The sequence below is a fragment of the Sceloporus occidentalis genome, unplaced genomic scaffold (genome assembly GCF_023333645.1).
Source record: "Sceloporus occidentalis isolate IW3139 unplaced genomic scaffold, rSceOcc1.0.p SCAF_4, whole genome shotgun sequence".
NCBI classification, from domain to species: Eukaryota; Metazoa; Chordata; class Lepidosauria; order Squamata; family Phrynosomatidae; genus Sceloporus; species Sceloporus occidentalis.
The window spans coordinates 74966454-74980539 of record NW_028316984.1 but is presented as its reverse complement, the minus strand read 5'-3'; the positions used below and the strand labels follow the sequence as shown (position 1 = coordinate 74980539).

At 40.9% G+C, this 14086-nt stretch overlaps 1 protein-coding gene across 1 annotated transcript in view; it reads left to right on the top strand.

Moving 5' to 3' along the window:
* The window catches only part of CYP27C1 (cytochrome P450 family 27 subfamily C member 1), a 33085-nt gene that overhangs the window by 5572 nt on the left and 13427 nt on the right, over positions 1-14086 (top strand). Inside the window, exons 2-3 of the mRNA XM_089523349.1 lie at positions 8998-9188; positions 12641-12840. Coding sequence (XP_089379475.1) covers positions 8998-9188; positions 12641-12840 — 391 coding nt within the window. The remainder of the gene's footprint in view (positions 1-8997; positions 9189-12640; positions 12841-14086) is intronic.

Genomic DNA, 14086 nt, shown 5'->3' with positions numbered 1-14086 from the left:
CCTGTAGCTTGCATCCATTGTTCCATGTCCCATTCTCTGGAGCAGCAGAAAACAAGTTTGCTCCATCCTCAATATGACACTCCTTCAAATACTTAAACAGGGCTACCATATCACCTCTTAACTTTCTCTTCTCCAGACTAAACATATCCAGCTCCCTAAGTCTCTCCTGGTAGTGCATGATCTCCAGACCTTTCACTATTTTGGCCACCCTCCTCTGGACAGCTTGTCAATATCCCTCTTCAATTCTGTCCAGAACTGGACATGATATTCCAAGTGAGGTCTGACTAAAGCAGAATGGAGTGGTACTATTACTTCCCTCAAACTAAACACTATACTCCTATTGGTGCAGCCTAGTATCATATTGGCTTTTTTTAGCTGCAGCATCACACTATTGACTCATGTTTTGCTTGTGGATTACTAACACTCCTAATCCCTGCTAACAATATCACCATCTTTTCTGGATTTAACTTTGTTTACATCATCTTCACTCAAAGGTCTAGACAGTACTGAAAAATCTTGTAGGATCAGTGGTTGTAGCTTCTTGATTGGATGAGAAAAAAAGATGAATTTGAATGTTAACAGAACATTCAAACTACTTCAATCTCTCTTTAAATCCTGCCCTCTTGCAGCTCAGTACTGTACTATCTTATGTGACAGAATCAGAGGAAATCTTCAGCAATGAGAGAGTGTGAAACACATCAGAAGATAATAAGCTATTATAGGTCAAGTCAACATCTTTTGAAACAGCCGGCCAGAATGCCACCACCTACATGATCCTTATAACCAACATTTACAGTACTGGCAAAACTTAGCAGCCAGTAATTCACAGGGGAAAAGGTATTGCCTGCCACTCCCTGATGTTTCAGCAATACAAAAAAAATGCTGTTTTAAAAAGAGTCCTTCCACTCCTAGGAACACACACACACACACAGAGAAAGAGAGAGAGAGAGAGAGAGAGATGCCTGCCTTGTCCCTGCCATGGAATGAGGAGAAGTGGAAGATGGCAACAACAAAGTCCTTCTCTCTCAACATGCAAGGGTTGCTGGAGTCAAAACCAACATGTTCCTTATTCTCTCCTGTTCATCCTTCCATTACAGGGAGGCAGAGGGGAGGCAGTAGTCCTGTTGGGTTCTTGGCCCAGGAAGCTGGCCTTTCTTAGCCTAGCTTATTTACACACATGATTTACTGTCTCCAGACAGCTTGTCCAAAAGCTTGTGGAACTGAATACCCATCACATACTAGCTTGCCTTGCCAACACTGGTAGACTGGACATGGGTTGTTAACTTCTTCAGAAGGACCCAGAAAGGGATTTTCAGGAGAGGCCAACCATCTCCATTTCAAAGAGGAAAGGAGGACTTGCTCCAAAGGAAAGGCACTTAAAAATCTCCCTAAGCAACCAAGCCTCCTGCTCTTCCCTGATTACATGCAATCACAAAAGAAGAGCCTAGGACTGAACCCTGCATCTCACAGACAAACATCTCCAAGAACTCTGGCTTTGATCCAGATATCCCAGCTTGTAAGTGTGAATCATAAGCTTCCCTGGAAGGTGCAGACAGAAGGGAAAATTGGTACAAAAATAAATATGTAACACAAATGCACTAACAGAGGAGCTCTAAAACACTGGGGTGGGGTGGGGTAAGAATTAAAGTATACTCAGCAAATTTGATCAGAAGAACAGGACACACCTGAAGTGTATTCTACAATCAATGTTGAATCTATATTAGTACAGATATGAACAACTTCCCATTGTGATAGGTTTACCATACTGAACTGCCTCCTGATTCCATTTGGGGCCAGGGTACAACATGCCCCTAACTACAATAATCCGTTTGGCAGATTATCTACAACTATTTCTGTTCTGAAAAGGAAAAGGCTAGACTCACCATAAATCAACTTTTCACCATAGATGGATTTCTCCATCTTTGTGATTCTGATTTCCATGTCTAGATCTCCAGCCACCCTTTCACTCCAAATCCAATATATGATCTGCTGTATACCATGGTCCTAAAGTGTGTGAGTATGTGTGTGTGTGTTTGTGTGAGAGAGAGAGTTGTTGTTTTATGTGGATTGGGTAGGTTTTTTTTATCTGATTCAGAGGAGCTCTTTGGGCCTGAACAGACAGGCCAAAATAAAGCTGCTTCAGGTCACTTTGGAGGTATGCTGTTTAAATGACATACACATCTTAAGAGGCCAGAAGCTGCACAGCTTCTGGCCTCTTAGGACGTATGCATCATTTAAACAGCGTACCTCCAAGGTGACCTGAAGCAGCTTTATTTTGGCCTGTTTGTTCAGGCTCTTTGTTTACTTTGTGTAGTCAGAAGTCAGATATATAATTTTTCCAGAGCAATATATGCTTATTATAGTCCCAATCCATCCACCAGTCCATCAGGAGTTTTTTCTTCCATTTTTTGTATTCCCAAGCAGTGTATGTTAAGAGTCCCTGCTGTATTCATGCTTTGAAAATTTGGACATGTAATCTATCTCCTTACATTGGTTGTACAACATGATGAATAAGTAATGTTAAAGGGCAAGAAACTAATCAACTTTAACTAATACACTCAAAGGTTCTGCTTCAGCAAAATATGCCGGTAAGTAAAGTACACAGACTTTTAACAGTCTATTGAAAACCCCCAGGAAGTGGTAGTAAGCAAGCATGACTCATCTTTTTGTTTGGTTTTGTTTTTTGATTCTGGTTGTTGTTCAAACGACTTATGCAAACCATTATACTTATGCAACACTTCAAATGAATTAATAAAACTTTGTTATTATTTTAGAGAACACAATAAAAATTTAATCTGAAACTCCTTCGGGGCCACAAATACTTAAATGATGCAGTTTGATCCACAGAATGTTCCATGCATCACACCATATGGGAAAGGGGGAGGGAGCTGAGAGGTTTTACAATGAAGGTTCTGTTTGTCAGTAACTTGACTCCCACTCCCACTCCCATAACATCTAGGGTAGTACTGTGTTGGTTAAAAGGAAACATCTTTAATTCAGAAAGAGCTGTAGCTATAAAGCATGGAATAGGAAAGCAGAGCATTATTTCCCACCACCCCAAAAGCTGTAGCCCATAGCATTTGAATTGTTTTGTGCCACCAAGAGGGGAAACATAGATATTTTAAGGCAATGTGTTAATTACTAGAATAAAGATCAAGCACTTTTTATTCAAATAGACCTCATAGCCCTTTTACCATATGGAACTGGTACACCACTTATGCCTTAAATCCATTCTGGAAAATCTGCTGAACAATCACTTTTGCCACTGTCTGTGTCCCAGATTGCCTATATTTTCTTTATGTATGTGTATCTGCATTGTGTTTTCCAAACAAAATTACAAAAGCAAATGAGTTAGTAGTTTAGGGAATGATGCCATTCTATAATTTATGGTACTAAGTTTATTAATGGAATTAGCTGCCAAGATCCAACAGGATTGCTGACAGTGTTACTCTCTGCTAGTCTGACTGTACTAGTGGTCCAGGTCAAAGACTGCTTTGTCTTCTCCAGGTGTGCAAGACCGACCAGAGATGCCCAGGAATAGGTCCTCACCTGCTTATTGAATGGCTGTTGGCATATGCCTGGGCACAGTCTGAGGGTTTACCAGAGAAGAAGAAGCCAATCAGCAGGGATGTAGCCAGGATTTTAGGAAGGGGGGGGGGTTTTCCAGACTAAGTGCCACCATTATAATGGGGCTTGGGCGCAGCGGTGCAGCAGCACGCACCATTCATTTTTCTAATGGAAGGGGGGGTCTGGACCCCAAGATCCCCCCCCCTTGGCTACGTCCCTGCAATCAGTGGCTGAGAAGGGAGGCAGAGCTCTACCTGGGAGCCTTCAGCTGTTCCTGTACATCTGGGACAAGAGTGTTGCGAAAGGAGGTGCTTAATGCCTCTTTTCACAATGGTATAAGCCACCCACAGGATTCTGGTCATAGTTTCCATTTAAATATTAGATACACCATACAGGAGAAGCTGAAAGTGTGTCTTGCACAAATACATTACAAAATTGGAATGCTTTAATCTAAATACAGTTAGCAATTTACTATTTTCTATCAGTGCTAGATGGGTTATGTAGAATTAGGTTTTTAATGCTGTCTCTGCAGCCATACTCAAGCACATGACCTTGCACTGGCACCTAGCATCCACACTTTAGAGATAGCACAACAGTCTGATTGTTGGAGTGGCTTTGCTTAAAGGTGTTGCGACAAAGTGCAGTGGATGGCATTGTATCAGTGAGAACAGTAAGTTGGCAGGACTTCAAAGAACAGCACCCAAAGGGTCTTTTGGGCGACTAGCAATCTTTTATGACATTTGATGTTGCATTAGCTTTGGTGAGAAAAGCCATTATTTGCAGCACATTTGATACAAATGTGACTCAAGTAGTTTAGTTCCATCATTGCTTTAAGTAGAACCCTGTTCGAAAGATACTCCCACTAGTAGAAATAGGGTGGACAGGATAGGGAAATTAATTCTTGATTCTTTTCCTTTCTTCTTGCAGGCCCCCTGTGCTGTCTGAAAGTCTGTTCTAACGGGTTGGGAAACCCTTTGGAACAAAAGAAGAGATAAGGGCTGCTGCAAGGAGAAGACAGATTGGCAAAAATCTGCTTTCAGGCGCTTCAGTTAAATTAGAGTTCCTTTCACTAATGGAAGGAGTGCTTCTTTTCACAAGCTATAGTATTTCACTGCTAGGCATATTTATTTATTTAAATGGTTATCTCTCACCCTCTATCTGGAGATTTTAGGACAGCATACAATAAAACAGCACAATGAGTTTAAAACAATGGAGCGAGTAGAAAAGATATTAGAAGACTAAAAACATATCCAGCAATTTAAGAAATTAATAGAAGATGGATGAAAACCAGTTAAAATACTTTAAAACAATTTAAAACCATGCACATGATGCACACATGTGCATGGTTTTAAATTGTTTTAAAGTATTTTAACTAGTTTTCATCCATGTGCATCCATTCCAAAGGCCTTTGGAAACAACCATGTTTTCACTTGGCACTGAAATAACAATAATGTAGCTGTCAATCAGGCATCTAAAGGGAGGGTATTCTATAGCTGAGGTGCCACAGCAGAGAAGGATCTCCATGTCCTCTGACAATAAATCTTCTTGTCTGTGGGAATTGATAATACCAGCAGCAATCTTAGAATTCTCATCTTACATGAAAAAGCAGAATCCTTTAAAGAAAAATTAGATTTCATTGCTCAGTCAGTTTTGAAATAAAATGCTTCAGTAGTGATATAGTAAAACAGCATGGTGCTATATCAGTGTGGTTTAGTGGTTTGAGCATTGGATTAGGAATCTAAAGACCAGAGTTTGAATCCCCACTTGGTTATGGAAACCCACTGGATGGCTTTGGGAAAGTCAAACTCTCTCAGCCTCAGAGGGAGGCAAAGGAAAAACCTCTCTAAATAAATCTTTCCAAGAAAACCCTGTGATAAGGTCATTTTGTTGCTGTTGTTGTTGTGTGCCTTCAAGTCATTTCTGATTTATGGCGACCCTAAGGCAAACTTATCATGGGGTTTTCTTGGCAAGATTTATTCAGAGAAGGTTTGTCATTGCCTTCCCCTGAGGCTGAGAGCATGTGACTTGCCCAAAATCACCCAATGGGTTTCATGGCCAAGCTGAGAATCGAACGCTAGTCTCCAGAGTCAGAGTCCAGTGCTCAAGCCACTATGCTATTCTGGCTCCTTTAGGGTCATCAGAAGTTGGAAACAGCTTGAAAGCACACAACACAACATAACACAACCCACACAGACTATATTTTTGTAAAATTACATTCTAGGAAAGGCAAATGATTTCCCCCCTTTATTTCTCATACTAAATGTTTTTTTCAGCTAATCTTTCATAATTGTCTCACTGTTGTCTCCAGCTGGCATTCACAGATTAGTCAGTAGGGATATATTGCTATATGAGTAAGACTTTCCCCACCCAAAACTATGTAACATTCTGCAACATACTTAAAACAATAAATCTACTCTAAGGTCAGGGCATATAAGTGCATTAATTTGTCCTGGCAGTAGATCATATGCAGAATTGACTAAGAAATGGAACAATACTCTATTATAGAAAAAAAGAAGAAGCTATGAAGAAATACCCCTGATGCATGCCAATCCCATTTGGATTCCTGTAACATCCTCTACATGGGGCTGCTTTTCAACAGTGTTTGGAAACTTCAGCAAGTACAAAATTCTGCAAGCTAAGTGCTTACTGGAGTTGGTTATATGGAAGAAATAACTACAATTTTGCAAAAGGTTTACTAGTTACTGGTTTGCTTCTAGGCATAGTTCAAAATGCTAATTCAGACTATCTGAAAGACTGTGATTGGATCTACACTGCAGAATTAATGCAGTTTGACACCATTTTAACTGCTATAGCTCAGTGCTATAGAATTCTGGGATTTGTAACTTTGTGAATTATTTAGCCTTCTCTATTAGAAAGCTCTGGGGCCACAACAAACTAGAAATCCCAGGATTCAATAGGATGGGGCCATGATAGTTAAAGCAGTGTCAAACTGCATTAATTCTGCTGTGTGGCAGCAGTCCATATCTCTCCACTGTAGCCTGTCTGATTTCAGAGATCCTCAGAGAAAAGCTTTCCCTGGATGCTGCTACCAGCACAGACCTATTTGGCGAGGAGACATGAAAGGGCATTGTTCATGGCTGCTCCCAAGCCGTGGATCTCCTTCCAGCAGGAAGCTAGGCTGATTCCCTCGCTCTCCTCCATCTATCAGAAGGCAAAGACTTAAAACAAAATTAGACAGGGCTTTGGCCATTAACTGGTTGCGCAGAACAATCCTTTAATGTGGAACACTGTACTTTTATTCTCATTGTTACGTTTGAATGCTTTGAAATTTTTTAATTAATGTTTTCAATAGGATAGTTTTCTTTTAATTTGTTTATTTTTTGTTTTCTTCTTGGGTTTTTAAAAACTGGTTTTAATTTCAAATAGTTTAATTGCTTTTTAACTTACTTATGCTGTGAATTTTAAACTATGTCTATTTTAACTGTTGTCAGCCTCCTTAACTCCCAAACATGGGAAAGCCATGGGGCTGAACAGAAGTCTCCCCCTCCACATGCCACTCTCTGGAAATGACCTCACAGATCAGAGTAGGACCACTGTGGCACAGTGCCTCCTCTTTCCATTTGATGGAGTCATCAGATACAATGATAAATGGTATTGAAATCTATTGAGAGATTCAGGTGGATCAACAGGGTAACAATCACCATCGTTCACCTTTAACAAATGATCAGTCAGAAAAACCAAGGCTATCTCAGTGTGATCCCCTGGCCTGAAACCATCCTGGGTTTCCTTCGTGCATCTTGGGAAATACATTTTTCCTGACTGTCTATGTCTTAGAACCAAGGCATCATCATGCTGAATTTCTACTTTAATGTACCTGATTGTTAGCATAAGATAGTGTACTGGATTATCTAAAACTTATTCTTCTGCTCCTCCAAACCCACAGTAGGCGCCGGTGTGAAAATCTTCATAGTCAATAACAGACACAATTTACAACAGAATCTCAGTCACAAGGAACAAGATGATATACACAGCTTTAAGTACAACCCTAATATTGTCATCAAAGTGGCAGACAAAGGAGGAGCTGTAGTCATCATGGACAAATCTGACTACATACAGGAAACTGAGGTGCAACTGTGCAACATTACATTTTTCAGAATCCTGCCTAACAATCTCACATCGGAATACTGGAAGGAATTACACAGGCTACTCATGGAATTTTCCATGGAGGGACAGAACCAAATCCTAGCTGATACACACCAGCAGCCTCAACAGGCACATTCTATCTATTACCCAAAATACATAACAGGGCAACCCTGAATGACCTATTGGCGGGGTACAAACCGCCGCTTTGCGGCGGTCTGCCGCCGCCGCCGGTAGGTCCGTGGGGGAGCCGGAGCCTTCAGACGACGCGGCTCCCGCGCGGACCGAAAAAGAAGCTCCAAAATGGAGCTTCTTTTTCAGTCGCGTTTGTGACGTAGCGAGGCGCCAGGGGCGCACTCGCTACGTCACAAAGGCTGCAACACGTACAGATGCTCAGCGTCCGATACGTAAAGATGGCGGCGCCCATGTGGAAGGGGCGCCGCCATCTTGTACGTATAGGATACGTACTAGGGTTAGGGGGGTGCGGAAGCACCGCCCCTTCCTAACCCTAGTACGTATCCTATACGTACTAAATGGCGGTATGTATCCCGCCATTGTCTCTAACACTGGAACACTAAGAGTTGGTACCTCTAAATATATGGACAACATCCTTAAACCATATGCCACCAACACTACCATCATGTGAAAGGCACCACTGACTTCGTGCAGAAAATACAATCCATTCACAACCTTCCAGGGAACACTCAAGTTGTCAGGAACATCATTCCAGACAAGACTTTACCAGACCTAGCCACCACACACCATGGCCCCAATCTGCCTTGAAGCCAGCCAAAACAGGAGCGGTAAAGATGTGCTCCTTTTTCAGCCAGGGAAAAGGTGGCATTTTCCACCCTACTGCGGCCCCTTGGTGGCTGCGTAACCCTCCAGCAGCATGCTGCATGTAAATCCCATGCCACCGGGGGGTCGTGAAAGTCCAGGAAAGCTCATGCTATCAACTTCTTTCTTTGTAATCATTTGACTGGTGGAACCCAAAGAGTGCTCAGCAATAGCTCCTCTTCATTCTGGAGAGAAGTGACCAGTAGTCACATACAGTTCTATGATTCTATTATTCTTTCAGTTAGTCCCAAAGGTGCTACAAGGTCCCTTTACATATGTAAAGCAAAATATTAATGTTGTCTAGGAGTCTCGGCCTTATTAAAATGTAGAAGATTGTAGAATTTCTTTTCCTGTTATTTTGAGTTAAGCATTCCTAATGTTCATTACTTCTAAAGGCCTGTCCATATCACCAGTGCAAATTAGAAAATATGCTTGTTCAGATATATATGACAGTGAGAATGAATAATGTATTTGTTTACTTTTTGTTCATAGCAGAGGCACGTACAGGAATATGGAAAAATTTTCAAGTCACATTTTGGTCCCAAACTAGTTGTATCCATTGCAGATCGAGATATGGTGGCTCAGGTTCTCCGGGAAGAAGGCACTATGCCTCAACGGGCTGACATGGATTCTTGGCAGGAATACAGAGATTTACGAGGGAGAGCTACAGGACTTATATCTGCGTGAGTGCAGTGGAATTTTTGTCTATGTGTTGCCCAACAATGCTACTATCTTGGTAATCCCCATATAAGAATCTGATGATGTATTTAAAACTGGTTTTGATTAATGTGTTTCTTTAAAGAATGTGCTAATATCATGACTGTATACCTATGGGATGAATGCTGCCAAATGCCCTTAGGAGAACATTCAGAATAATTACTGATGTAATGTACTTATTCAAAAGAAAGCCAATCCCTGTATGAGTCACAGGCATTCTTCTGCTTTCATGGGGGGTCGGGGGGTGTATAAACCTGAAGCAACTATGCATTTTATGAACTGGACTGTGCATTGGAAAAGTTCAGCAAAATTTCATTCCAAAGTGCAAATATTTTAATAATTAAACAAAATGCTTATTAATATTCTAAAATAAACAGCATTTAACGGCAATTCTTCTTGACACTGAAACTGAGTTGTTCTTGATTCCTCACCCCTCAATAGAGCTTTAGTCAATTTACTTTTCACATATTGGAGTGAATGAAATTATGTTCTTAACAAAAATAGACAGCATTTTCTGCTTTCCCCCCTGCATATATGAATTATGTTTCTAAACTGCTACTTTAGTATTCCAATTGCAACATGACAGTAGTGATCTTTCCAAACCTTTCCAAACAACAATCCATGCTTTTTGTGGAGGAAGGGAGGTTGGATGTAGTGAGGAACCTAAATGTGCCCTAACAGGTGATATGATCTGAGACCCTACCTCACAGCTGTGTGGCATAAATCCCCACCTGTGGTGTTAATATCTTGATTGTGCTATGCAGACCATGTGTTGAATGGCAAAGTTGCATAGCTGAATGCACACCGAAATTTGCAGTTGAATGCCTAAGGCAATGATGCCTCATACACAACTTTTTTTCCACAGCACTGAACTGAATGTTCCACTTTGGAAAAAAGATCCAACCACTTCCATAGGGGAACCTGTGCATGTGTAAGACACCAACAGGATTTCAGTCAATAATTCCAGTAACAATCCCAGTAGCAACACAAAAACACAACAGCTTGAAATATCAACAAGTAGCATAAAAATCAGGAGCAATAAGTGGAGACTAAAACACTGTCTGGAATCTAATGATGCTTCCAGTGGTTCCTGCTGTCTTCCCAAGAAATGGCAATCCTCTCTGCACTTTTTTTTTAAAAAAACAACCCTGTTTGAGAGTGCTGGAAAACCCCAAGGAGCAGGTTTTGGACACCACAGAGATCAGACATGTGTGGAAGATAGGAAGAAAACCCTAATTTTGGAGTGTTCAGTGCAAAAATAACTTCCATCTTGGTCAGAATTTAAAAGCCTGGGTAAACAAGAAGATCTTAATTGGTGGTGAAAAAGGAAGGGTCAGTATTCAGAGACACACTCAGGGATGATAGGACAATCTCTTTTCCTGGTTGCCATCTGCAGCACTTCAGAAAGGTAAAGGGTTACTAATCTGAAGATTATACAGGTTGAGTATCCCTTATCAGTATACTCCACAATACTTTACTCCAAAATCCAAATCTTTTTGAACTACAGTCGGCCCTTCTTATACACATATTTTTTATACACGGATTTAAGCATACATGGTTTGAAAATGTTACAAAAAAGTATAAATTTACCTTGATTTTTCATTTTTTATAAGGGACACCATTTTGCTATGTCATTATATGTAATGGGACTTGAGCATACATGGATTTTGTTATACACGGGAGATCTTGGAACCAAACCCCAGTGTATAACAAGGGTCCACTGTACATACCTGTACTCTTATTTGTGAGGCTGGAGAGATATGGTTGGAGAGAGCTGTGAAGTTCTGTGAAATGATGGAAGGTCTGGATTTGGGCCAAACCCTATGCTTGGATTTCTGCCAATAGACAGATCCTCAGTCTCTATCCAGCCTCATTATGTCTCATTGTGTATATGCAAATACAAGTATTCCAGAACTGAACAAAACAAAACAAAAAAGCCAATAAAAAACAAAAACAATGTTAAGGCTAAATATACTAGCCTTATGTGTGCAAAAGGAATCCTGGTCTCTGCAGAAACCTGGACATCGAAGTTCAAGGCTGAGTCCAGGAATACTCCCAGGTGGTGACACTGCATCATCAGGGGGAGTGTAACCCAATCTAGTTTAGTGGAAAGGAGATATAGGGTTGGGTGTGATCTGCATACTGGTAGTAGTAACCTCTCCCAGTGGTTTTATAGTGGCCTGGTACATACCACCAATAAGCGGCGTACCAGGGCCAATACTAGGGTTAGGGACTACACGGCAACTGCAGGGTCCCTAACCCTAGTACATACTGGCGCCGTTACAATGGCGACATCCCGTGTACATGGGCGCCGCCATTGTGACGTAAGTGCCATGCGGTGTTTGCATGGCACTGCACGTCGCTTATGTCACGAGTGCGCCAATGGCACACTTGCAACATCATTGTGGCACCACAGAAAGAACCCAGAAATACTGGGTTCTTTTTGTTCCACAGTGACGGCATGCCATTTGGGGGCTGCACCCTACCTGCAGACCAAAAACGGGCACTGGCAGGATGCCGTTTCTCAGAGGTCTGTCCTGGGCCATAGATGTTGACTAAGATGGAGGACAGGACTGTGTTCTGAGGGATCCCACAAGCCAATGGCTAGGGTGTTGAACAGGAAATTCCCAGTGCTACCTCCTCCTGTCCCTCCAGGAAGGAATGGAATCACTCTAAACGACTCCAAGTCCCATCCCAGCCAGCCAGACCAGAAGGATCCTATGATCCATTGTACAGAAAGCCACCAGAAGTTCCAACAGAAGTATGAGAAGCACACTCCTCCTCTCTAGTTCCTAGTGAAAGTCCTAAGGCAACCAAAGCTATCTCTGTTCCATAACCATGCCTGAAAACAGGTTAAATTAGATCTAGATAATCTGTTTCATCCAGGAATCTGTGAAGTGGAGAGGATACAAGTTAAAGAAATAGGCATTTGGATTGTTCTTGGAAAGGGACAATTTAAATGGTTAGTATATTAATGTTTAAATGTATTAATGTGATATACTTATTTTCTTTTGTTCTCTCATTCAGTGGCGTTTGTAGTGAAGTTAGTTCTGATAGCATCACATGGGAAGAGGTCTTTATATTTCATTCTACCATGCATCTTTTTTCACATGTCTGCTGTCTGTTTGCAGAAGGGAACATAAAAGCAATACTCCTCCCACCAAATGGGTATAATTTGAAGGTAGATTCACTCTACCTATTATATAGAATTATATCTTATTTTGGAAATTTCCATATATAATTATATTCAAGTATGTATTTGAATAAATAAGATACCAGTATATAAATAAATCATTGTTATCCAAATATTCTTCTTCCAGCAACAACTGTCAACTAAGAACACGTCGTAGTAGGAACTGTGGTCTTAACCTTTTGACATGCAATGTGATCTAGTTAATTTTTAATTTATTTCTTCCAGAGAAGGGGAACAGTGGCTAAAAATGAGGCGGGTGCTAAGACAAAAAATGGTGAGACCCAAAGATGTTGCCATTTTTTCTGGAGGAGTTAATGAAGTTATTATAGATTTAATTAAGAGAATCCACATTCTGAGAAGTCAAGAAGAAGATGGAGAAACAGTGACAAATGTCAACAGCCTTTTTTTCAAGTATTCAATGGAAGGTGAGATTTCTTAAAAAGGAATGGGTTTTAAAACCAGCTAGTGTGGCATAGTGGTTTGAGTGCTGGACTATGATTCTGGAGATCAGAGTTCAATTCCCCACTTGGGCATGAAACTCACCAGGATGCCTTGGGCAAGCCACATGCTCTCAGACATAGGGGAAGGCAATGACAAACCTTCTCTGAACAAGTCTTGCCAAGAATACCCCGTGATAGGTTTGCCTTAGGGTCACCATAAGTTGAAAATGACTTCAAGGTACATAACAACACCAACAAAATTGTGCTAATTATGGTTACTAAATGTGATGGTTATTGTGATTTTTGGATTAACAGGTGTAAAATCCTAGTGATGATTCACACAAAGAATATGTTGCCATGATAGGCAATATTTTGATACACTTTTGGAGAAAGTGGATTGTGCAACAGTACATTATCATCACCATGACAATATTTTGATATGATTTTATTCAGTCGCACCAGTGGGCATACCCAGCTGGCATGCTTTCAATGGGAGCTGTGTGCCTGTCCAGATATTGTTGTACTGCAACTCATCCTTTAGTTGTTTTCTATATTAATGTTGTCTGGATGGGTTAAGAGACACTGTGCATTACTATACAACAATGTATTGTGATATGATATTTTGTGTTTGCATAATCTACCATGCTTTATTTTCTGCCATATTGCATTTGAAGAATGTGCATGTGGATGAAAGATTATCAGCATACATTCTAATCAGATGTGTGTTGAGTTAATGGGACTTGTTTCAAGTTGCAAGTAGATGGTGTGGGCCAAGGAGGTAGAGCTCTTGGCTAGGTACCACCCCTCTTCTGCAGTGTCACCTGGTGTGAGCTGCACTCCACACACCCCTAGTAACACCACTGCAGAGGATTACAACTTTAATGTAGGAATTTATACTTTTTCTGGGAAAGCAGATTATTTCCAGCCCCACTTTGTTGGAGTATGTGCCCCTTCAAACTGCTTAATTATAGGACTATGATTGCACTTTAACTGCCATGGTTGCATCCTTGGATGCAACTCATCCCTCGTTGCGGAGTCTAAATATTCCTCTCTAAACTGCAAATCACAGGATTCCATAGGATACAGCCAGGGCAGTTAGAGTGCAACCATGGTGTTATAACTTTGTCACATATAAAGACCCTCTCAGAACTCACTGTAGCCTACTTTTGAATAAACAAATACAAGATTGCTATTTGACTTGCTTTGGAACATAATAAATTCTGAGTTATTT